We start from the raw sequence: 26,765 nt of genomic DNA, 5'->3' as shown, positions 1-26,765 counted from the left end.
AACTATATATTACGTCTATAACAAATACTTATTAATTCTAATCACATTTAACAATAACAAGTAGTAATTTGCCCGAGCATTGCGCAGCTTCCGGGCTTTGAGGCGGTAACTCGACGTGAATTCAGTCGGTTTCGATTACGTTCATTATACTCCCAGAACAAAAACAAAAGCAATATAAAAATTGAGGTTGACCAATGAGGTGGCGTCAGTTGGTAAAAAGCAAGCATTGGTAAACCCAAGCGTTGTCGGTCTCGTGCACAAATTTGTTCGGTTTTCGTCATGTTCATTACGCTTTTGGTTACATTCTTTACGGTGCGTGAACAAAAACAAACAAAAAAACATAAACAATATAACATTGAGTCAGGCCAACATGGTGGTGTCAGTCGGTAACATCATGTGTTGGTAAAACCCGAGCAATGTCGGTCTTGGGCGTTGAGGCAGGCAAGTCTACGTGAATTTGGTCAATTTCCATGGTGTTCGTTACGGTATCATAACTAAAACAAAAAAAATTGTTCGGTTACGTTCGTTACGGTACCAGAAATAAAACAAAAACAAAAAACAAAAAACAAAAAACAAAAAAATATATATATATTGAGGTGGACCAATGGGGTGGCGTAACTCGGTAAAACCCAGACGTTGGTCAAACTCGAACGTTGAGGTGGTGAGTCTATGCAAATTCGGTTGGTTTCATCACATTAGTTACGATACCTGAACTAAAAGAAAAGAATAAAATTGTCGTTTGGTCGGTTAGTGTTACATTCGTTATGTTGTTGAAATTAAGAATAAAAAAGATCGGCGAATGAGGTGCCGCCACTTGGCCCAATAAGGGCTTTGCGACACCAACAATCTATTTACAGATAATATCGTACCCTAAAAACCGAATTGTGAACGACAAACCATGTCAAAGATACAAAAATATAAAACATTCACAACCAAAAAACAAAACAACAATCATCAAGCCGACAAACACCCAATCCCATACCTAGTATTAGGAAACATAAGAAACAAACCACTACACACAGTCCCAACCATCAACGGGAAACTTTGCATCACTTCATCCATCTCCTTCCCATGCCCGGGAAACAAACAATCCGTAATTCGGTGATCAGAAAACGCAATCGCCATAAAAACCATGGACGACATCAACGCGTGTATGAAATCCGTTATTCCAACTTTATACCTTCAAGAAGGTGAATTGATAATAAAAAATTTGTAAACGAGAATTGAAACACACAATTTTGGAATGAACTCTCCAGTTTTATTAATCTAGGAAATAACTCAAAACCAAATCAAACTCTCGTAAGCCTAATCATAATCTCGACAATTTCGATCCGTTTATGAGCCTTTGTTACAGTTAGAAACCAAATCAAACTCCTAACCCGATACTAAATAGTTTTCCTTCTTTTATTATTTTTTTACTAACAAATTTATGTTATCTACGAGACTTGAATAGCTCTTTGGTGTTTTTAAAGGCTTTGGTCGGTTAGTGTTACATTCATTATGTTGTTGAAATTAAGAATAAAAAAGATCGGCGAATGAGGTGCCGCCACTTGGCCCAATAAGGGCTTTGCGACACCAACATTCTATTTACAGATAATATCGTACCCTAAAAACCGAATTGTGAACGACAAACCATGTCAAAGATACAAAAATATAAAACATTCACAACCAAAAAACAAAACAACAATCATCAAGCCGACAAACACCCAATCCCATACCTAGTATTAGGAAACATAAGAAACAAACCACTACACACAGTCCCAACCATCAACGGGAAACTTTGCATCACTTCATCCATCTCCTTCCCATGCCCGGGAAACAAACAATCCGTAATTCGGTGATCAGAAAACGCAATCGCCATAAAAACCATGGACGACATCAACGCGTGTATGAAATCCGTTATTCCAACTTTATACCTTCAAGAAGGTGAATTGATAATAAAAAATTTGTAAACGAGAATTGAAACACACAATTTTGGAATGAACTCTCCAGTTTTATTAATCTAGGAAATAACTCAAAACCAAATCAAACTCTCGTAAGCCTAATCATAATCTCAATAATTTCGATCCGTTTATAATGTTATATTGAGCCTTTGTTACAGTTAGAAACCAAATCAAACTCCTAACCCGATACTAAATAGTTTTCCTTCTTTTATTATTTTTTTTACCAACAAATTTATGTTATCTACGAGACTTGAATAGCTCTTTGGTGTTTTTAAAGGCTTTGCCTTTATCAACGAACTAATTACATAAAGAAACTTTTTTTTTAAAGACTTCCTTCTCTATCTAACTAATTAGATATTTATCCTAATTGAACATTTAAACATGGACCCAATACTTGAAACCGGCCCCAATATCTCGACCCATATCACGAGTTCGCGAATTAGCCTGATGAGCTAACATAGGGGTGTCGCTTTTATTAGAACCCGAACTCGATTAATATGGAACCCAACACCGGAAGGTAGTATTTGGAAGGGCCGGTTCAACAATTTAGAGGCCTGAATCAGAATGAGATTTTGTGTCCCTTTTCATAACAATTGGGAATAAGAAAATGCTAATTACAAGTCTCAAACTCATGACCTACGTCTTAGCAATAACCAAGTTTAACACCATACTAGGAAATAATTTCTAGTTTATAAAAGGTTATTTTTTTTTAAAAAAAATTAACGCCTTAATTAAGTATGGACCTATAGCTCTTACTTGGTTTGCTAGCCCACAGGCCGGCCCTGATAATTAGGTTAGAAAACGTTAATCTACGTATAAAAGATTTTAAAAAAATGTCTAGCTTTCCTCCCTTATGTTTTGTTTTTGTTGTTTATATATAAACATATATGAATTTTTTGGTCGTGAACATTACATTTTTACCCGAATACCAATTAACCTGACCCCAATAAACCCAAAACCAAATAACCTAAATAACCGACCCAAAAAAACTAAAATACCATATTAAAAGGAAAAAAAAAAACGAACAAACCTATCATCATTGGGCACCTCAATCGTTGCGCTCGGTTTAAACACTTTCAACCCGGACGGCGTCACAAACCCGTAGTAAACCTTCCCATCAGGGCCATGAAAGCTATCCGTAAAGTGAAAAAAGAAGCATGAACACGTGCAAATGGCTAAAAGGAAGTTGATCATGAGTGTAGAGACCGCGGTGCAGTGTCCTTTGCCATATATCGACGGCAAGACCATTTCAAAGGTTAACAATGTTCCGGTTTGAAGAAAGTTGACAAGTAGTGAGGTTTTTGATAGGGTTTTTTGTACGGATTTTGATAGGGCTTTTCGGGTTAGTTTCCGGCGGGTGGTTGGTGTGGCGGCGGTTTGCGACGGTGAAGGGGTGTAGACTCTGATGCCGGTATCGTCGGTTGGTTCCATTTTGATGTTGTTTTGGAGAATGTTGAAAGAGTTTAGTGATTTTAAGGTTGTGGCATGTAACCGTAGATTTGAATTTAGTATTAGCGGTTAATGTCGGTTATTATTATTATTATTTTTATTACCTCATTTCCTTGTTAAATTGTGCAAACTTTTGGCCACTAGTTGTTATGTAGCTTAATTTGGTCCTTGTACTTGATTGCTCTCAAACGCTATCCTCTGTTGAAGGGGGGCAATGCTCATGCCCCCTAGAAAAACGAGACTTCAAGTGTAACACCCTAACCCGAAACAGGCTAACGTGTTACTATTACAGATATCAAATTAAAGCCACAATCCAAGTTACAATAAATTAAAGCAACTTAAGTCATATTATTAAACCAAAAGAATTAACTTTTAAAATCTTGAACTTCATTAGTCTCTCTCATCACTAACTCCCCCGAGTCTCGGATTACCTGTAAACAAATAGAAAAAACACAACAAAGAAAATACGGCTAAGCCAAAAAAATTGCCCAGCAACAGAAGAACAATAGTATAGGTAAGGACAGACGAAGGAAAAGTAAGTTTAAAACTTTGATTCAAACTTGAAACCAATTTTTTACTGACAAAAATACTAAACATAAACAGACGCATACTCCGACACTTGGTCGGAACAAAATCAAACGCATACAGAAACATATCAGAATATATACACACATCAAACCACCACTACAAAAAAATGCCATGTAGTGACATATAATAAGTGCTACTAAAAAGCAAAAAAGTGCCACTAAAAACCCCTTAAAGAATGTGTGGCACACAAAATAAGTGACACTAGAAGCGGTGACGCTAAAGCCTTTTAGTGTCACTTTTTCAATGTGCCGCACAATATTTTTGGGCTTTTAGTGGCACATTTTTTTTGCCACAATATAAAAAAGACTTTAGTGACATAATTTTTATGCCTTTAAAAACTAAATACTAGTTAGATTGATACTGCTTTTAGTGGCACTTTTTTTTACAATCTAAAAACAACTTTTGTGTCACTAAAAACTATTTCTATTTACATATATGTACAAGGCACATACATCACAATAGTTACAATATAAAATAAAAATTCAATAAAATTGTAAAAGTAAGATTCATAATATTTTGAGTTCAATCATAAACATATTTCAAATGTTAGAAAAAAACAAAATGTTTAACAAGTAACACATTCCAATTTTCAATTGTTTACACAATGAGTCCAAATGTTCTTTTGGGTGAGAATTGCACTATCAAAAACTTAGCTTCAAAGCTTCTCATTGCATCTACCCTGCCATCATCAAGAATATAAACAAACATTAGTATTGATTTAAAATAACTAAACATCTGTTTTTTTCTATGAAATTTATTTTTCGTGAATCAAAAGAAAAACATGTATAAACAAATGACCTAAACATACACAAGGCGCTAGCAAAAAAAAACTGGGAGTAACTGAGAACCTGCACTCGATGATGTTCAGTTCTGCACTCCTGATTCAAGTAGATTCGATGGCAATCCGGGTATGCAACTGCAAGCTGAATAAAGTATGGTGTGATAAAATTCAGCACAAATGCATTAAGATACAGATAGGTGTTTAAAAATAATGAGCACTTACATTTGTGAAGCGACTATGGGATCGCATATATAGGAAAACTGGCTTTAGCTCCCCCCCCCCCCCCCCCGAGATATATAAAAGAAGTACGCGAATCGAAAAGAGGAGCAAAAGACGAGCCAATCAACACAATACAAAGTTAAGTAACTGTAATGTTATATATCTTACTGCGCAAACTGAATATTCAACAATGAAAACATTTTTAAAGTCATGAATTAAACTACATGCTATGCAACTTACTGTGTGATAAACCTACGCTGATGAAAGTGACTTCTTTATCAAGGCTTTTTTATATATCTCAACACTAGTGGAAATGTAGCTTGTGCATAATATACCTTGGATTCTTATGCTAAAACAAGAAAACTCCATTTATTTAATTTGTTTTTATAGAATCTCTAAAATCGGGTTGTTTGTAGAATTCTACCTTGGTATCACTAGACTAAAACAATTATTTTTTTATTCGTTTAATAGCATTTTCAAAATCCAGATAATTTTTTAACAATTTCCGATGATATTTTTCATGATTTGGTCATTTGAATTTTAAAAATTGACCCGGTTACCTACCCTGTTCTAACCAGAACCAAAATAAACATGTTTTTAAACCAGCCCGTTCTATCCCAAACACATTTTGACATAAACTCGTTCTGACTCGCTACCCAACCCAGCCATTTTGCCAGGTCTGACCAAAACTAGTTCTACTAGTTCCATCATGTACAATACATATAAAAAAGAATCTTTTGCATAACGTTCTTAAAAAAAATGCTCATAACTGATATTTTCTCTAGACCCCGCCCAAATAAATCATCTAGAGTAGTAACATCTAAAAATAAACCACTTACCTATCCACATCTACAAATTACAAAGTCAAGCTGTTTTAGAAACTCTGGTAATCATCAAAAGGTATTCATTCCCCTCTTTAGTGAAACCTGAAAAAAAGTGATATGTAATATTATACAAAAAAGAAAGCCATGCTTTAGCTAAATACAAGCATTCTCATGGTTGTTCAAGGTTTTCACAAGTGATGGTTTCAGTCATGGTGTTGATTGATTGTCTATTTGCTATGGTTTTTCTTTAGCTGACTCTTTAATTGTGATAGTTACTATGTTATTTTTTAAATAACTTATATTGATTATAAAATGATGAATTCTTAGACTTTATTCAAGTTACAAGGCATGTGTAAGCTAAATGTTTAGGTGGTTCAGTTAGTGTTTAGTTAAATTGTCACCCAACAGTCTAGCATATCATTATTTGGCTCAAAGTTAACACAAGTCCAGCCACTGGCATATGTTCAGTGCCAGTACTACAGTCAAAAGTTCGACAAATATTGATACCGAATAGTACCGATCCCGAAACCTCATATAGTTGGTACTTAATTAGTATGGACGGTGCCCGTTTCGATATCGGTACCCGGTACCATTTGCTAACGCCTATTGCTAAATTATATGTTATTATATTAAAATAACATAAATTGCATTAACTAGTAAAACAAACATTAACAGGTATGCATCTATGCTCGTATCATAAGCATAATTAGACAACACTGTTCTTGTCTTCTATTTCTCTTGAATTTGCTCAAACAATAGCTGCCTAAACGAGATCGTTGAATAGGCTTTAAACTACACGATTTTACGTTTTAAAAGACAAAACTATGGTAAATTGAATCTAGTTTATGCTATGATCAGAAACAAATTTAGAATTTAGTTCATTTCAGTTTTTATAGTTTTAGTGGCAGGAATTATAAACGAAATCGCAATTAATAGGCAGTAAGCATCTTAAAATACGCACGTATCTATGAATGGTGTTCCTGTGGTTCACCGAATTGACAAATGAGTTTCGATTAATACCTGGTAACACCGAATAAAACTGAACAAATAGAAAAGAAAAGTAGAAGCAAAACGGCAGCTATTGTTCGATGGTAGATGCCCTTTGTACGCCGTACACATCGGTTAATTCAATGATGTTTCGGTTTAGGGTTGAAGATGTATAAAGTATAAACCGCGCAGAACGTGGGCCTGAGGGATTAAAATTTGAGCGATTTTGGTAATCCATTTTAAAATTTTCATTATTCCTTTATTTAATTTGTTTCGAATATTATATAAGTTGAAAAGTTTAATTAGATCATATTAAAAATTAAAATAAACGATATAAAATACTATCTTTTATAATTAACTAACTAATCGGGAAACATATATTTATTTAACAATAAAATCTGGGCCATTAATTCTCCTTTTAAGACCATTTAGGTGTCAACCGTGTCGAGTAGGAGTGTTGGCGGACGGGTTATGGGTTGGCGGATTAACGGGTTGGAGGTTGATAGGTTATAGGTTGCCGGGTTAAATTATATAACCTAAACACGACTTATATAATTCATTAATCTAAACAACTAGATTAATAGCTACACTGATCCAATGCTGAAATCGACTTTTGCCGCCCAAAACTTGGTAACACAAACCAGTTAATGGTTGATGCTATTTTTGCCCCGTTTCTCAGTGCAATTGATTGAAAGGCCCAATTCAATCGTTGAATATGTATAAAGTGGGTTTGAGGTGACTAATCGGACTTTCATTTCGTTTGGGTTATTAAATGTCGCTCATGGTCAGTTAGAAGAGTAATTAACACTGAATGTTAGTCAAATGATTGTAAATGTCAATGATCATGGTCACTTTTAGTTGTATATCAGATAGTAGTGATTGTGGTCAAATACATGGATTCGTTCTAAATTTGGGTGTAAATGGCTTATTAAGGCTTATAATGGACCGTTATCACTTACAATGATGCATTACATCCCATGGTGACCCATTGTTATGCCCATTGCATATTATATCATATTATGCCAAACATTGTAAACTAGGTTATCCTTCGTAAATCACTAACACAATCTATAGTCACCCACCCACCCACCCATTTATGACAGACTATAAGAGTGTGGTAAGTGCAGGTTAAACTTGATAAATCCTACAGTGGTTCATGGTCAAACACAGTCAGCTTTAAGTCAAATATTAGTCTGCCATAGTGAGTGGTGGCTAAACATAATAATTACTATCAAACATAGGCTTATGTATATTTGACTGATTATTTAGTCGATCTAGACCAAAGGATATTTAGCCTAATAATATCTTTCTATGTTAATTAAAGCTCCCTCCTCCAGAGGTTGAGGGTTCAAGTTATATTGTGGTATATGGAGTAGAGTTTGGAGTAAATTAGCTAAATGTACAAACTAATGATAAAAAAAAAACAATTAGTCGCGTAAAACGTTATAAATCATATATTGATTTTGGTGCCTCTACACGTATCATTTCTATTAACATTTTTTTCCCATTATTATGCATATAACATTTTTAATTTATATAATTACAATATTAAAAATACAAATATATATATATATATATATATATATAAGTTTAAATTTTATAAAGTTATACATGTAGTATGTTTTAAATACCATAAAGTAAATCAACTTTTATATTAATTTCTCTATATAAAATAAGTTTATTTATTAAAGTTTACAACATTTCCTCACATGTAAATAGATTTCCTCCCTGAATTTATCAATTTTGACTCATTGATATTTCCCCTTAAAAAGTTCCCTCCTAATTATTGTTCCCGCTAATTTATAACCCAAAATCTTATCTCTTCCCCAAAACTCACAGTTGCTCTAATGAACAACCAGGTAAAGCCAACTTTTAATTCTACATAATTAGGCCCCCATTTTCTTTAGTGATTATGGTATATATTCTTGAAAAACAGATGGGAGCACTAATCAAGTAAGCATCTGGAAGTAACAAGTCACATTTTATTCTATCTATCGTTGGGAACAACTTATTGATTTCGCGAGAAGGACTGATGAGGAAGAATCTCATTTGCATCCTTAAAGCGGTAATGGATTAAATTTTCCGTCTTATACACTGTAGACGTGATGTAGGAATTTTTTTAATTATTTATTTACCTAGAGAAGATCACGCATACTGTGAAACCAAAACAAGTGGAGCCAATGCTATCAAGAACTGATCTCGAATTTGCATGACAACAAACCAATATTACTTATTCTTGACTCTGTTCCTTATGTACGAACAAGAAAGAAACATATTGATTAATTTTTGTTCTGCAATCAGTATCAAATAGAATGGTTATTTGCTTGATAAACTAAGTGTTGGACTAAATTGAACAAAGACTTCTTGGGTTTAGAAACCTTGTCAATTTACTTCAACTAAAACTAGGAAAACTAATTTAAATAAACAATCCAATAGATTTACCTAATCGGATGACTCCAAACTAGGGATGAGCAAATTCGGTAGTGGTACCGATTGGTACTGGTAACAACGATATCGGTACTGATATTTACCGAATTTTACATGAAATTCCGATACCGAACCGATAACTGTACTAAATCGATATCAATATCGTACCGATACCAAACCGAACATTTCGGTACCAATACTGGTACCAAATGTTTTCAAATTTCGGGATCACAACCGGTACTGTCCTGAGCTTATCCCTACTCGAAACAAATAAAAAACAAATTTAAATTAACTCCAAACAATTATAATTTAAATTTATATTAATTGTATCTTAATCTCCTCTACCCTCTAAATGAGATCTAACTGTATCAACCTATATATCGTCTCGCTTAACAAACGTATGACCCAGAAGTAGAAATACTATTAATTGTTATATGTCACATTATTTGTTTCTAGTGCGAAGTAAGACAAGTTTGTTAATATATGTATATATTATTTTTAGAATAGTTAGTAAACGACACAGTGGCATGGAGCAGTTGCTTCTTTGAAATTGAGATAAACAGTTAAGACCTTCATAATTTGAGGGGCTTGAAAGAACATTTTGAATCCAGATGAATATATCTTTTGGGAGTTCGCATTGTCACATAAAAATACTATAGATTTTTCTTCCTAATCATTTCTAAACAGCCTGTCTTGACCCGTATATATTATGGTCAGAACGTGTTGACTCAAACCAAAATGACCATTTTTTTAGATGACCTGTTTTATCCCAAACCTTATATGCACATTACCTTGTCCTATTAGCTGGGTTGTTTTGCCATCTCAAATTTTCTTTGTTCACTTCATTCACCTGCTTTTTATTAAATTCAAACTTGAATCAGCTCTCTGTTTTCAATTTTGTTCACTCGAATAATTTTTTACATTAACGTGATGGCATAGAAGTTATGTTGGAATTTGGATTTCACCAGCATTTAGTGATTAGAATGTGATTGTGATTGTGATTAGCTTAGAGACTATTCTTTATGAAGCATGCTTTTAAGTTTAGGTATAAACAATGCAAAATTTCGAAGTATTTGCATTACTCACAAGCAATGCCATTTTCTTGCCATGCTGATTCACTCAAATCGCCAGTTTGGAGGCAATTTGTTACCTGCACTTTTTTTCAGTCCAACATATCAATTATGTGTAAAATTTAAGTTATTTTTCATCTTCGCATGTTGATTTCGAAGAGGATTTGAAGTTTAACGGTTGTTCTATTAGCCTAAATTGTAACACCCTGGCTAAAGCGGAAACGCCTGAGTGTGACGTATAGATTGCTCAAACACACGTGACACTATTAGGTGACCATAATAACATTATTTCATTTAAATCATTATGTAACACAAGTTTATCAAATAATACAAGTTGAAACAATAAATAAATAAATGATAAGTTGTTCTTTGAATATCCTATAGGCATGCTATGTGTCTTCTAACTTTCATCCTCGTATCTTTACACCTGTAACATATGTATAAAATAAAGTCAGCTATGAACATAGCTGGTAAGTTCCCACAGTTTTATATACGTACATAAAATTCATACAATTCATGGACAAGTGATAAACGAGCAAGTAAAGTCCTTTCCAGTTGGTATCAACCAACGTACTCGGGTAATCGCGCAAGTAAGGTCCTTTCTCGTTTGTAACAACCAACGTACTCGGATAATGAGGCCCTTTTCCACTCGATACAAATGGACCTGAGTGCAAAGGGGGGCGTATGATCATACTTATCGAGGCTACCACGTGCAAGTAAATTCGAGCAAGTAATCAAGTAACACACAAGTCCATATAGTGAATTGTAGTTTGTAAGCGAAATCATAAATAACTTTGAATTTGTAGGATACATATGCTACCCCAAAACATGAAAACGTTCAAAAAGGGGGTTGTGAGAAACTCACCTTGAATCGAAGATAAACATGCAATAAAAGCTGACAGCACAATAATGAAACCGAAGCAACCGAAAGTGCCTTAAAGAAATCCAAAACGATTGAACTTCTCGAACTATATTAAAACAAAAGCAAAGTCTAACTATCGGGATTGAAAAGGTTATAAATATTTGGTTAACGGAGTTAGGCATTATTCTAATATATTTTATTAGCATTTTATGACTTCTTATATTATAATATTATATTTAACCTTTTAATGGAAATTTAATGATTTAAAATTATTTTAATATTTTAACTAAGTTATTGAACTAAAAGATAACGAGTTTTAAAGTTTACGATTTTGAGATTAACTAACAAGCGAATTATGGTTAACGAATGATACGTTACCAATTTTAAAGTTAACGGGCTACGGTTGACGAAATATATGTTAACGAATTAAGGAAATGATTTAAAGCTTAAAAAAAATTGAACGAAATTATATTAACGGGTTAATGATTTATTAATACTTTAATTATATCTTAACGACAAGGTTAACGTTAAGCTTAAATATAATAACGTTCATGAAATTTTGGTGTTAACGGTGTTCTTTATTTTGAAAACGAAAGTGCTAACACATAAGCTTGTTCATTTTCTCTATTAACAAACCCTAGATTTCAAATAGTTCATTGGTTCCATGTTTACTTAAATTGAGTTGGGGGTTTTAATAGACGGCTAAAAAATATTCAAAAGCATATAATCATTACCTCGAATGGTGCTGGAATGAGGGTGAACCATGGTTGGCCGGAGACGAACTTTGATAGCTTAATTATGAGATATAAAGGGTGTTTGAGGTGAAAAGGATGATTGGGACAACTTTAGTTGTTAGTTTACGTCATTTTTATAGTGCTAATTGGAGCGTTTTGGAGTTAATGATCGTTAATGGAATTTTATATATTTCCGGCGGTTTTGTAGCCAAACGTTACGGATGATTTAAGTGTTATTATACGTTATTGTCAACGATTACGGGTTTATTATTAAGTTCTAAATCCGTTACACCGAGTTATTTGGATTGATTTGCGCTAGAGAAGGTGTTTAAGGTCGCCGGATTCCGGTGTCGGCCGGAAAGTCGTTGGAAGGAAAGGGGAAAAGGCTGGAATGCTTTATTAAATTATTATTATTATTTTAAATTAATTTACACTTTAGTCCCTCAAGTTTCATAGATCTTTTAAAATCAGAATTATTATATAATTACAAGTTAGTCCTTTAACTTTGTAAAGTATTTGAAATGAAGTAAAAGTTATAATTCTTATATACTTTTTATATATTAGTTTTGCGAATTGCTTAAAACGTAATTTCCCGGAGTTTCGTTTATTGATCGAAAATAATAGAAAAAGAATGAACGATGATCGTAAATCGTCGGAAATATAATATTAATAATGAACGAGTAACAAAACTATATTGAAACGACCAAACGGGCAGGTTTAACGAATTCGATATACGTAAGGCAATGGCGAATAAATATATGCAACGAAAATTTATTAATAACGTTATAATATCTATGTATGTATGTATGTATATGTGTGTGTATATATATATATATATATATACAAAACCGAAAATTCAAAATGGGTCGAGTTTGAAAAGTAACGAATGTTACATAAATGGTGTTACGGGTTGTCGGGGAATTACTTTACGGATGTTTCTCATTACTCTTCTTTCTTTCTTTTCGCATTTGGTCTAAATACTTGCTAGTTGCAAAAAAAAAAATCATTCTTTTGTGTAAAAAGCAAAGCTGCAGACTTTATTTAATTGAACTAATATAGTGTTCTCTTTTGGTAAAATAGGTTGCCAACAACACAACAAAAAGTATGGACCTACATCTTATCACTAGGGCAGCGAAGAGGCTAAAAATTTGAGATTAATGCTTGAGTGCTCATAGAACTCAAATGTTTGGAATGCCATTTTTCTGAAGGAATGTTATCTTTGAGCCTATACATAACTATTTGATATTATTTTCTAATTTAGAATGCTAGAAAATTTGGTTTGCAGAACTAGTTTTGGTCGCATGAATGTTATCTTTGACTTAGTATGAAACATTTATCTATAGAACTAATTGTTTTAATACACATCAAAGCAGTGCATTTAAATTGCTTAATATTATATACTTTTTGCACAAAAATTAGAGCCACATATGAATGCTTAAAAAGTAAAAAGCTACATTATGTTCAATACTTTTTGGAAAAAAAATTAAAAATTAGAGCCACAAATGAATGCTTTCAAGGTTTATTAGGAGGAGATCATTTGTTCCAATAGTTGATAGATAAGAAGCTCATTTTTTCATACTGACGAATGCTTTCAAGTTTGTTTGTTTGTTTTTTTTTTTTTTTGTTAATATTGTTTTTATATATTTAATATATTGTTCTTCAAGTATGAGGCTTGAAGTAAGTAAGCAATATGATAATTTGGTGATTAACAATATTTGTATTACAATCCTGAATCAATGGCATTAACGCTAACTGCATTTAAAAATGTGTCAAGCAAATATGACAAACAAAAAGTGACATTAAATACCTAAATTTACATGACACAAATGCTGAATGCCACTATAAATGTTACCATGAAAAAATGATATACAAAAGGTGCCATTAAATATCTAAATTTTAGTAACACAAATACTAAATGCCACTAAAAGTGTATGCCAAGCAATAATGTCATATGCAAAGTGCTATTAAAACCTAAATTTAGTGACACAAAGGCTAAATGCCACTACAAGTGTGTGCCAAGTAAATGTGGCATACACAAAGTGTCATTAAAACCTAAAATAGTGGCACAAAAGCTAAATGTCATAAAAAAACGTGTGCCACTAAATGGCATTTTATTTGGAGTGCACGTGACTACACATATCAAGAACACAAAAGTCACGTGAGAAGGAAACACCCATGAGCCTAAACAGAACAGACTGGTACACAGCTAGTTAGTCCATGCACCTATGAGACGGAGAGCGTGGCGTACACCCATTATTCCATCTCCATACAACAAACGCAAACTCAGAGCTAAGATCGATCTATACGCCTCTAGGGGCCAAGCTAGAGACGCCGTGAACTTTAATTACGCACTGTCACGATAAGTGCATGCCGTTGACGCCCATACGGCATTTCAGACATGCTTGGGTGACAGAGTACAAAAGCTAATTTCATATAAATATGCAACAAAAATGCTACTAACAGGACATGCAATAATGAGTACAAAATAAATAACCTATTGCATGTTACAGAAATAAATATAAAACTTAACAAATAAGCCGAACTCAAACTGTAATAGAAGCTAACGAAAAGTCCACACTACAAAGTGACGGACACCGAATATAAAATGGAATTTAATTAATACTACGAGTAAATGAAAACAGAAACCATACCTGGGTTTAGCAATCAAAGCAAAACTGAACAAGTTGTCCATAACCCTTATAAGAACCATGATCGAAGGATCATAGGTACACTAGATCGCCAAACAAAACTGAACGCATCATGAGAGTAGCGGACGAGACAACAACGATAGTTTACCTTCACGGTTGCGAGACGGGGTTGGTATCGTAGGGTGGCAGAAAGAACGGATGGTGGGAGCTCAATAACAAGGCTGCAGTGTAAACTACTGCGATGCGGCGTGACGGTGATGGTGTTGGCACCCAGCGGTCCGATCCGACTGTCAAAGCGGTGGCGGTACGAGTTGCTACAGGCGGCGATGTGAGTCGAAAAAGGAACAAGATGCAGCGGGGATGATGAAAACGATAAGCGGAAACGCAGTTTAGGGTTTTGTGGTGTATTTAAACGGTTGGCATAACCCGATATTCGCTATGATTGTTTAGAATAGGATTAATATTAGGTAAATCAATTAATGATTTAGCTTGGGACGAATACGTAGATAAGAAGGGTTCATATTGAGTTTAATAAGATGTCAAAATTGGTCCTTCAACTTTCTTTTAAAATAAATCATAAATTTTCATATAAAACCTTCAATTTTATTATTTATTTTATTCCATCCTAGACTTGTGAAATAAATAAAACAATCACATTCGGTTAGTCGACGTCATTAATATTCATCAACTTGTTAATATTCAACATATAAATCGATATTTAAATGTTTTATTTTTGTTTCCGATTTCGTATATTACATCAAGTCCTCTCTTCATAACGCCGCACTGTGTTTTATCGCCTCTTTGTTACTTCATTATATATAAACATATCTTTATCTTTATCTTTACTATATATAAAGCACGAGTTAGGGATCTCTTAAATTTTAAGATATACCAAACTCGTTACTTTATGTACAACACACATTGCATCTAAAGTATAGTTAATAGAGGTAATTAAGACTTACTCACAACTATTGAGTAAATTTTCATTCTTTCCAAATGCACTTACAACTTTGATCCCTCAACTTCACTCTCTTTTTGTTAATTTAAAAAATAGTTGCACATATACCTCCTAATTCAAAACCAACCACCCCACGACTTTTTAATGGCCATAATTTTTTCACACGGTAGTATTTTTTCAAAAAAAATTATACCATAAAAATGAGCATTTTATTCTCTTTAATTTGAGTATGGTATTGCTATAGTTTTTTAGTTTTAAAAAAATTAACATGTTACATGATTATCATTTAGAATTGGCAACAAGTTGAGTCGTGATCCCAGTTTATTTGTAAAACTGGATTAGGGTCGGAAGGAGTCCATACATAAAAGGGTTAATAAGGTTCGGGTTGGTACAAGTTCGAGTAGAAAGGGGCCAGGTCAGAATGTTGTCGAGTCGGAACGGGTTTGAGGCCACAACAAGTTCGTTTAAAGAATTATTTATTTGAAATTATTGTATATTTCAGTTTTACTTCTTGATTTTCTTCATTGGTTACACAGATGCCGTTGTTTACATGTACCAGGGCGGATAAACGTGCGTCCATCACCACGTAACGCACATAGTCCAATCTTGGTAAGCGCTCAATCGAGCGCCCCGCACCAGTAATCGGCATGAATTAGATGCCTAGTGCTGGTTAAGCATGTTTTAATGTTGGCAACGTGCATTCCGATCCAGTTACGTGTGTTCAATCTTCGATTACACGCAACTGACATTGCACGAGATACGCGTCTTTCGATCTACGTGCGCATTATCATCATGTGACTTATGTACCCTTAATGACTATTCGTTCAATGTCGAGTTTGAGTGTGCACCCCGCTGCATCGCGCGGCACTCAGCTAGTATATATGTATGTGTGTGTGTGTGTGAGAGAGAGACGCAGGCCCAACAACTCCCCTTTTTCGCCCTTCATCGTGATGTAGCCCCACTGAAATCACCCCTCCTTGTCACCCCTCACCGGTGTTCTCTCCCCCAAATCACCCCTTTGAAGCCCATAGTGGCCAGTCTAATGTTGTTCAAACCGGATTGGATCGAAATGTTAGATTGGTAGTTCTTACGAGTGATAGTTTAGTGGTTAGACGAGTTCCAGTAGAAAAATCGTTTTTACAAAAATATTTAACTTTGGTGCTAACCGGGTTGTATATTCTTATATTACTAAACTAATAAAATATTTTCTTTGTAAAATATATTAACTGTATATCCCTTTTACGCTTTTCTACATGACAACTTACACTTTTTATTGGAGACACTAGCAAAATATGGTATTCAAAGAATTAGTAGATGTCCTATCACATTGTGCCGTGTGTATGAATTTATCATCAGTTCAATGTGAACACCTAACCGAATGACTAGGAACATAAACGAAAAACGAGCATTTAAGGGCTAGAATTGATAACTCATTGTGGTCGCAACCATTGGGGCTGCCTTGCCAAAAAAAAAAGAAAAGGAAAATCAAGGATTTTTTATAATCATCATTCATCACAACCTCCCGACGTTGAGTCTAGATCCTAACAAACCTTCAAGCCCTTATGATTAAACTAACAAGCAACAAATTACATTATCAAAAATGTCTCAAATGAGCATAAGCCTATCATCATTAACCCAACAACAAAGACAAAATATATAACAACCATCGAATCTCAAAAATCTTAGGATTTTCACCATCACCGATTCAAAATAGAAAAAATGGGTCGCCTTGAAAATAATTGAAACAGCCATTCCTCACTAATATATAAAATCGAACAGAGGGTTAGGGTGAATCAAGAAACAACATAGATCGGAAATGGTGGTTTATTGTAAATAATATGAGGCAAGTTTAAACATTCAAAAAAAAAAAAACAACATAGATCGGAAAAACGACAATGTCTTCACCATAGGCATGGCAGGGGACCACCAATAATGGGTGGATCTCCACGTCTTCTCTCTGTAGCTTTTTTCTCTAGACCAGTCTACATGAACACCGAAAGGACCACATAAAACACGCATGGGATGATTAACTTTTCTACCCAATTAGATTACACCATATGTCACACCCACATCATAATTTTTAATTACCTTTTTTGTCTAATCATAGCAAGTAACATGTCACATTCACATTGCTTCATTATTTTTTTTCCGGTATTTTTCTTAAAGCTTTAAAATATAATGCTTTGTAGATTTCAGCTCAAAATTTTCTATGCTTCGGTATAAATTTCATCTAAAATCAAGTTTTCGTCCTAAATCACGTCAGTATGTAACGAAACCAAACCAATATAGATAAAAAGAAACGCCACGAAGCGCAAACAAACTAGCAAATCACGCTACATTTATGAAAAAAGAATATAAATAATATTATACTCACTTTAAAGAAAATAAAAATAAAGATAATATGATTTATGAATTTTATGCTACAAGTTTTTCTAATCAATGAGGTAAAGATATGTAAGTTAGAAAACTTGACAAACTTATATTTATCAAAGAGGGTAGCATATGAGCTGAATTCTCAATTTTTATCTTCTTCTCCCATCACTATCTTTCCAATATTTTTTTTAAAAAAAGAAAGAAAGAAAACTGTATATACATTTAAAGTGCTAAACCAATATCACAAGTTAAGATTGGCGTGTGGTGTGGTGTTATTTTATCGACTCAATTTCATAGAAAATACAAGCGAACTTGTAGTTGACTTACATGTCAAGTTGTGGCAATACCCTTTAATTCTATGCGTTGTTCCTTTTGTTTTAAGTCTTGAGACACCACTTTAAAAGATTGATGTAGCTGTTGTCCTTTTTTTCCAACCAAAATTTCAAAGAAATTTTGTTGCAAGTTGTAACAACAAAAAAAAAAAAAATGATGTGATATGTAGCATATGCTCACAATATATATATCCCAATAAATCATACAATCCATATTCCACATCCCACGTCAAATAATTATCCGAGTTCTTATTCGTGTTGAAACATCTTAAGATGGAGGTGACACCCGCGAATAAAAGTTCATTTTCTACGCTTTTAGCCTTTAAAATTGCATTATGTAAACTTAACACTTGTGAAGTTTTGTTGCAATCCCTTCAAGTTTTGGCTCACTCGGTATTGACCCTCTTTTCAGTTACATGGAACAAGTTAAGAACCACTCCCACACCACATACCCTAAAAGAAACCGTCAATGAAGAGTTTGTGACCGTTGAGGAGATAAACATGGTCATGGGTCAACTAGGGATCCAGCCGCGTTGTGGTCTTGATGACAGTATCGACATTTTATCTGTGTTTGATGACGAGGAGCCTAGTTTGGGTGAAGTTAAGGTAGCGTTTGGTGTGTTTGATGTGAACTCAGATGGGTACATTGATGAGTTTGAGTTGCAAAGAACGTTATGCAATCTTGGACTAACAGAAGTGGCAAAGTTGGAGGAATGTAGGAATATGATCAAAGGTTTTGATATTAATGGAGATGGAGTCATTGATTTTGATGAATTTGTTAAGCTCATGGAGACATGTTCTTTCTAAAAAAGTGGCTTGTTTTATTTTGAGATTTACTTATGTTGTATGTTGTCTAAATTTGTAACCAATCTAGGAATGTAGGAAGGCTAAATAATATGTGGTTTATGTTTGTTGCATTGACAATGATCATGAATTTCGGTTTATCATTTAAAAGCATTTAAGGTAGATTAGTGACGGATATATAAGGCTTTAGCCGTTGCAATTAATTTTGATAGGTGGCAGTTTTCCAAGTCATACTTCCTACAAGTTGTTGTTGTTATTATTATTATTATTATTATTTGTAAATTTGGGGGGTTTATTAGACATTTTGCAAACGCATGCAATACCTAATTTTTTTGGGTTACATATATCAAATGGTGAATTGACTTAGTTGGTCATTCTTAAAAAGAAAATGGTACCCTTAAAAGAGTATATTCGTTGCCTTAAAACCAGTTCGTCAATTGGAATCCCAAAAAATCCGAGAGCTCACAAAAAATAGCCCATAAATTATATTTTTTTAAAAGATATGCATGAAAAGAAAGTTAAAATCTAAATAAATGGTTGTATGCATGATTTTTGAGCAATGTGATATAGTAGTTATTTCCATTATACCAGACTCACACATGGAAAAACTATTATGACGTAACAATATTAGTTAATTGTAGTCTTTTCCTTTTTATATTATCTTGGTGTCATCCGCTGTTGTTGGAGTTAGTCAACAACTTAAGACACATGATATATATATTCATAAGACTGTTTTTTATGGTGGGGGTATTGAAGCTCCTTTATAGTGTTATGTAGGCACAGGGGGCTTAGAAGCCATTCTACGTAACACCCCGTTATGTTTAAATCCTCTTGAACGCCCCATTATATATATAAATATATATGTATGTGTGTATGAGAGGAAGAGAAAAAGAGAGAGATAAATCACTTCCATCCATGCCCCCACCTACGGCGACCAAGGCCGCCCTCTTGAGCGCCCCATAGCGAAGGGTCTAAGAGGTCCTTGGTTGCTCTAAAATTCTGCCAACGCTTTACATGTTTTATGTTATTATATTGGTTTGTTTTGTAACACTTATGTCTTACCCTGAACCCGTACCTAACCCGAACAAAACCTTTTATACTAATTTGCAATGTTGTTGAGCCAGGACCGAACCGGTTCGACCGGGGAATCGGTATATTGACCGGTGCAGTTCTATGCAGTTCGCTCCGTTCTAGAGAACCGGCCTGTCCGAACATGTTAGACCGGTTGAACTGGTTTTACTATAAAAAAATATTTTTTTTTGAAAAATATTTTTTTTAGCCATAACCACCATTTTTAGATAAAAGTTGTTTGGCCGGTCGGACCGGTTGACCTGGTAAACCGGTTACCCCTCCGGTTTACTATTCGATCCGGGTCATGAATATAGGTGCACAAACCGGTTAAACTCAAAACCGGTTTGGGTTAAACTGGTTCGGTTTGGTCAACAAACGTCGAAACCAGTTTATGATCGGTTTCGTTTCGGGTTGAAACCAGTTTATTACAATGCTACAATCGGTTTTGGTTCAGGTTTTGACCGATTTTTGCTCGGTTTCGGTTCGGTTAACCAGTTTGGAACCAGTTTTGGTGAAAAAAATTACAAACCGGTTCCGAACCTCTCGTTTCAGTTTTCGAGAGTCAGTTCGGTTAAACGGTTTATTTGCCATCTCTACTTACTAAAACATTGCTAATTTGTGCAGTTGACCTTACATGTCTTAAATTCAATGTTTTCAGACCCGGGCCGGACGTCGACCCGGACTTCTTGCCGGGTCAAAAGTCGGACCGGTATTTGACCCGGATGACGCCATAAATAATATTATATATATATAAAAATTTTCCATTAAATTTCATAAGATGAAGGATGCATGAAAAGTTTTGGATGAAATTTGATAAAAGCTTTTAACATGAAGGATGAAAATTGTAACTTAGTTTATAAAGTAAAAGACATAAAAAGATATATTGGTGTAACCCTAAAGTCCCATTCAGCCGTCAGTCATTCATCCTTGACTCCTTGTTATCTCAATGGCACCATTGGTAAGTTCATCTTCATCTTCATCTTCATCTTCATCTTCATCTTCATCTTCATCTCAATCTCAATCTCATTCTTTATTCCAAACCTTTCATCTCCATCCGTTACCGAATTGCTTTTTGGATTGTCATTGTGGTTGTCGGAGACGCGATTCCGATAGAACCAAGATCATTTTCATGTCATGAGTTGGATCGGACATACCAAAACGAAAATCATGGTCCAAATCATAATGAAGAAAAACAAAAAAAAATGCTTTTACCGGTTCACCCGCCGGGTCACCGGGTCCGGGCCGACCGTCACCCGCAAAACCCGGCCGGGTTTTTAGAAAACGGCCCAAATGTCTGACCCGACCCGGTATAGGGACCGGGTTTCAAAACACTGCTTAAATTCAAAATCGAATTGGGGAATTTGTAAAATTAGGGCAAATTGAGTCGTACTGTTTCAACCATTTGCGATATTCATCTTCCAATTGGAATCAATCGGTAAGATCTCGGAGTTTGGATTCCGGTTCGTTTTATTTATTAAATTAATTGATCGATTGCAGATTAATTGATCGAACAGGTAAGTGGAGAGGATGCAGACAGTTGGTGAACATAATAAGTTGCCTCACTTCTTTAATTATCCGCCTTACTTCACGTAATTGCTTCTATTACTTTTACAATTTGCATGCTTATTATTATTATTATTATTATTATTATTATTATACTCATAGATTCAATTTCTATATATATATATATATATATATATATATATATATACTAGATTTAGAACCCGTGTAATGCACGGGATGATAAAAATAATAAAAATATAAATGAATTTTAGCAATAATTACTTAATGTGCGTGTAAACAGGGTTGGCTCAACGTTTTTGAGGCCAAAAGCTAACTAAAACATCGAGGCCTTTTTCAAAAACTATTTGATATAAACCCTCCTCATTTACCCGAGCTTGAGACCGGCAATGATAGACTAAAAATTTTATAGCGGCAGAGTTAAAAAAAACATTTTAAGTTACCGTTATCTTTATTACATATTTTCAAAAAATATTCTTTTAGTGATTCCATTTTAGCTTCTCGTTTTTGTTTGTTTAATATAATAACCTTATTCATACGTTCTATTTTACCTTATAAATACAAAAGCTGAAAACAAATTCATGAAAGTTCTAATATCGGTAGCAAACAATTCATAGAAAATCTAAGTATTAAAAATTGGGAACAATAAATCACAATTCACAAATTGCAAACGATGTGTTTTTTTACTTCTATGTATTCTATGTACAGTTCTATACTATGTGTAAAAAGATGTTTTGGATTTACAATTTACAAATTTGAAAAATCTATTTGTGTTTTTTTACTTCTATGTGTTCTATGTACAGTTCTATACTATGTGTAAAAAGATGTTTTGGATTTACAATTTACAAATTTGAAAAATCTATTTGCGAAGTACAACCCGTTTAACTTATGAGTTAAAAAAAATTATCCACTACGTTATAAGAATAACAAAACAATGTCAATATAGTTTAATGTCAACTTTAACTTTAATATGCCATTTCAAGAACATAAAATAGCATACAATTTCATTAATACAAAATTGTAAAGAGCAAAAGAGTTTAGCTCCGTAGCAACTAATCAGTCCTGTTTTTGCCTTACAAATCCAAATTCCACATTTAAATAAGTAAGCCTGGTGGTCGGGTATTTTTTACCATAATAATATGGAAAAAAAATGTCTTCCTCTAGTTTGTATTGTATTTCTCAATTCCAATACCTAACCATGGTTTATAACTCCATCATAGTGTATGACTGCTGCGCACTCGATATCTTCTTGTTTATTACCAGAATAGTATCCTAATCCATGAATCAGCCTTTTTTTTTTGTCTACCCATGGTTTGATTGTAAAATGCCATCCTCTGCCTTTTTTTGGTCTACCCATGGTTTGATTGTAAAATGCCATCCAACCTAAGGTAAAAATGGTAATAATGTGTTTAAATTGTTACTGCAAGTGATTGCTAATCAAATAAAGAAAAAGATCATAGTTAGATGTGGTAATTCCGGCCCGTTTATTCATGTATGGGTCAATTTGGATTAACTTTGATCGCTAATGGCTAAACATGGAAAAAATAGAAAACAAAAAAAACTAAAAGGAAACGTGTCAAACAGGTTAAACATGATGGGAGTTATCTAAATTGAACTTTTATCTAAATTGGAATTAGTTACTGCACTGACATTATGGAGAATCCCATTGTTGGAAGAAATTGTATTTATTAATTACTACTGGTTTTCATAATCATATTTGATGCATTAATCATTTAGAAATATAAAAAGGCCATTAAAAGTGTTGGTGGATCAGTCAGACCAAACCTAATCCGCACATAGAATTACTTAACCCAAGCCCGTTTTGACCCACTACCTATCCCGGTCAATCTGCCCATTCTGCCACCTCTAGTTGTTATTTAAGGATGATGAGCCAATGCTTGTGACGTGAGACAAATAATTAGATGTGTATATATGAAACACAAATCAAATAAAAGAATCTTAACAGGATGGTGTTTTTGTTATCTGATTAGTAGTTGAAGCATATTCAAAGCTTTTCTGCAATTCTCTCAATTGCAGAAGCAGCACAAGCAATGTTATCCTCACTAATTTGATTATATTGGTGAAAATAGAATTAACATTTGCAAGAACCATGATTCATTCGTCAATTCTCAATTACCCTATAAGATCATTAGCTCCGAGCAAACATTCGTTAACAAAAAAATCACTCTCTAAAGCAATTACACATCCAATTTCACATCACAAATACACTAATTATCCATCGAAATTAATTACCTGATGGCGTAAATTGAATGAACGAATTAGTAGAGTTTCTAACTTTTGACTCCATCTGAAATTCCTTAATACTCAAATTGACTGAGAATCGCAGCAAGAACCCTAACGTTCAATCGACAACAAAGTGCTTGAAATTTTGTGGGTTCAATTTTGAAGAAGAGCTAACGGCGATGTAATCTATCTTGACTGAAGATTTCCGATTAGGGTTATAAATCTTAGTCGGGTTATATTAAGCGGGTATTAGATACGAGTGGTAATAATATGGGTTTAGCGGGAAAACCATTGTGAGGAGAAAAGCCTACAAGTGACATGTGTCCAGATTATTTTACTTTATTAGATTAGGTATATATATATATATATATATATATATATATATACAAGTGTATATTATCTAGCCCTAATTTTGAATAACAAAGCTTTTATACCTAAGATCAGAACACCGTATACACTTATCACTATTTAGCTCACGGGTGCAAACGAACCGATTCCGAGCCCGGGCTTGACTAGGCGGCTCTTTTTAGCTTCTCGAGCTTGGCTCATTCAATCATTTTGACTAACGGGAGCTTGTTTCGAGCTCAAGCTTGGCTTGTGAGTTGTTTTTTCAACCTTGGGCTTGGCTAGTTGGTTATTTGTTAATTAATTTATATAATTTTCTTATTGTTTATAAATATATTGAGGCAAACCTTAAAAGAGCCTAAGCTTGGCTCGTGAGTAGGTTTTTCAAGCTCGGGCTCGGCTAGTTTGTTATTTTATTAATTAATTTTTAGTTATTTCTATAGATTTTGAGAAAAACCTTAAAACAAGACTACCTTAAACGAGCCAAAGCTCACCTGTGGAATGCACAAGGTTCGTTAAGGCTCGACACGCCTAAACGATCTTCCCATTCAAAGCTCGAAGTTTGGCTTGATAACTAAACGAGCTTTATTTGTGGCTTGAGCTCGCCTCGGCTCGTTTCGAGATTTTTATCTTTCCGATCTTGAATAGCTCGCGAGTGGCTTGGCTCGTTAGCACCTCTAGTATTTGCAAAGAAAGTGTTGAGCTAGAAATAATTGTCTTCAAAATCATTGAATAACTATATGCAGTTTCATATTAGGTTGCAGCCTGTGAGAGAAACCAGAGAGAAGCAAATACAGCTCTGGAAAGAGCTTATTCTCAATTATTGTCGGGTACAAAAGGTTTTTGTAATTGGATTGGAAGAAGACTTTCCTCTGTTCTCCAACCCTGCAATTGAAAGTAAGTTGATTTACATGCTACTTTATCTTATATGCTCCGTTGACCCTTTGACTATGAGTTGACTTTCAAATAAATCGTCTATCATTGGTAATGCAGGGTCTCTGAATTATGAAGCTAGAGAAGCTTTCTTGTCTGCTATAGTCTTGGATGGTTTGTATCTCTTCATATTCCTCGTCACTTTTGTTATAATCTGTAATAAAACGGATCGTCGAATGTAGTGTTCGATTGTTTTTTTATTGTTTCATGTCATAACAATAAGATATTAGAATGTCTGGTCAATCTTATTGAAAATGATTTTTCCTACACTTGAATATCAGTTTTGTTGCAGCTGTATGAAGCTGGTTGTTTGACTCTTAAATAGTCAAAATCAGATTCTGTTATCTAAAACATATAAGAAAACCGTTTACCAGATAATCAATTCCCAAACGAATTTTACATAACTTTCTTGAACAGGACAGGCAGAATGGATGGACAAGAATCATAGGCAGTGTCTTATCCTATGGCATCGAATAAAAGATTGGGCAGACATTATATTGCACTTTGTAAGTAACAAAAAAACACCCTTTATATATTTATGTAATTTAAATTTATCAAATTTACCACTTTGTTTTCTTAATGACTGTTGACTCGGTTCTTGATCAGGTTAAGGAGAATGGATTAGAGGACAGTGTGATGACGGTTGAGGATATCCGTACAGGAATTGAATCACGTGGAACAGGTAAAAGATGCGCTTTCTCAATATCTAAATCAATGTTTCGTTGTATAATATTGTTTTATGAACGGGCTGTTTTAGATATTCATGGGATGGATCGAGGTGTTCTAATGAGAGCGCTTAAACTTTTGGAAAACAAGGGAAAGCTTGCAATCTTCAAGGGAACATCAGCTGATGATGAAGGTGTGAAATTTTCTGTTTAATATGTTATTCAGAGCCATGTTTTCGGTTGATGTGGTTTGTACTTGATGCATTACATATTGTAACCTTTTTGTTGGATTTAATCATTGTTATGGTGATGAAGCGGTCTTGTTTTGTGAACGCGTTGTTTTAGATATTCATTGAGAGATTTCTCTCCCAACGCTAAGATTACTCTGTCTTGTTATCGGTTTTTGTTATCGGTTGCTATGAAACAACAGGTATTGGTATAATAAGAGGGAATATTATTTAAAGTAACCAACAAAGCAATCATCTTTAATGCTTATCATAGACTATGTTCACATTCCTATTGCTGTCTTGAAAACCAACTTTGGCATAAATCTTTCATAAACTTGTGTACCTTCTTTATAGATTCTCTACCATAAGGGTTACCTCTCCCTCTTTAATTTGCAGGATATAAATTGGATATGAAGTTCGAATCCTGCTTCGTATTCCTTAATTGTTCGATCAAAATCTGTCTTAAAAGTAAAAAACGAATTGAAAAACGTTATGTTTGTATGTTAACGGAGGTGAGGGGTGTGGGAGGTTGGGTCCATCCTTGATCAACCAATCACACAATTTTATTATTTTTATTTCTGTTTTTTTGTCCATATTGTAATTTTTAGTTAAAACTACAACACAATTGTCAAAGGTTGTGTTAACATCAACCACTACACATGGTCTCTTAAGGATGTTAGTAACCATCATTTTTTTTTCACTTTCTTTAACATAAATTATTCATTTAAGTTCTTAGTCAGTTATTTCATCCAAGTTATGA

The 26,765-nt window shown here is 34.1% G+C and overlaps 2 protein-coding genes across 2 annotated transcripts; one reads left to right on the top strand and one right to left on the bottom strand.

Moving 5' to 3' along the window:
- Window positions 1-1,651: 1,651 nt before the first annotated feature.
- LOC143591131 (protein DMP9-like) lies at window positions 1,652-3,374 on the bottom strand. The gene is made up of 2 exons (XM_077071432.1): window positions 2,974-3,374; window positions 1,652-1,916 (listed from the first exon to the last, which is right to left on the bottom strand). The coding sequence occupies exons 1-2, from the start codon at window positions 3,372-3,374 to the stop codon at window positions 1,691-1,693; spliced, it is 627 nt and encodes a 208-aa protein (XP_076927547.1). The 3' UTR covers window positions 1,652-1,690.
- An 18,220-nt stretch (window positions 3,375-21,594) lies between these two features.
- Window positions 21,595-26,018, top strand: LOC143591130 (vacuolar protein sorting-associated protein 25-like). Its single transcript, XM_077071431.1, has 6 exons — window positions 21,595-21,659; window positions 24,938-25,077; window positions 25,174-25,227; window positions 25,531-25,619; window positions 25,720-25,795; window positions 25,871-26,018. Exons 1-6 carry the CDS (start codon window positions 21,598-21,600, stop codon window positions 25,990-25,992), a joined length of 543 nt encoding a protein of 180 aa, XP_076927546.1. The 5' UTR covers window positions 21,595-21,597; the 3' UTR covers window positions 25,993-26,018.
- The last annotated feature ends 747 nt before the right edge of the window (window positions 26,019-26,765 follow it).

This window comes from Bidens hawaiensis, unplaced genomic scaffold, assembly GCF_021521415.1.
Source record: "Bidens hawaiensis isolate Kalapana, Puna unplaced genomic scaffold, B.hawaiensis_p1.1 tig00039279_1, whole genome shotgun sequence".
Taxonomy (NCBI): domain Eukaryota; kingdom Viridiplantae; phylum Streptophyta; class Magnoliopsida; order Asterales; family Asteraceae; genus Bidens; species Bidens hawaiensis.
The sequence above is the reverse complement of the archived record's forward strand: the minus strand, read 5'-3'. Positions and strand labels throughout refer to the sequence as shown.

Bases quoted from the DNA above. Each gene is read 5' to 3' on its own strand.
- LOC143591130 (XM_077071431.1), top strand. From the start codon at position 21,598: ATGCAGACAGTTGGTGAACATAATAAGTTGCCTCACTTCTTTAATTAT. The intron at 25,078-25,173 runs GTAAGTTGATTT...TTGGTAATGCAG, and splicing joins CTCCAACCCTGCAATTGAAA to GGTCTCTGAATTATGAAGCT. The intron at 25,796-25,870 runs GTAAAAGATGCG...GGGCTGTTTTAG, and splicing joins AATTGAATCACGTGGAACAG to ATATTCATGGGATGGATCGA.
- LOC143591131 (XM_077071432.1), bottom strand. From the start codon at position 3,374: ATGGAACCAACCGACGATACCGGCATCAGAGTCTACACCCCTTCACCG. The intron at 1,917-2,973 runs GTTTGTTCGTTT...ACCTTCTTGAAG, and splicing joins GAGGTGCCCAATGATGATAG to GTATAAAGTTGGAATAACGG.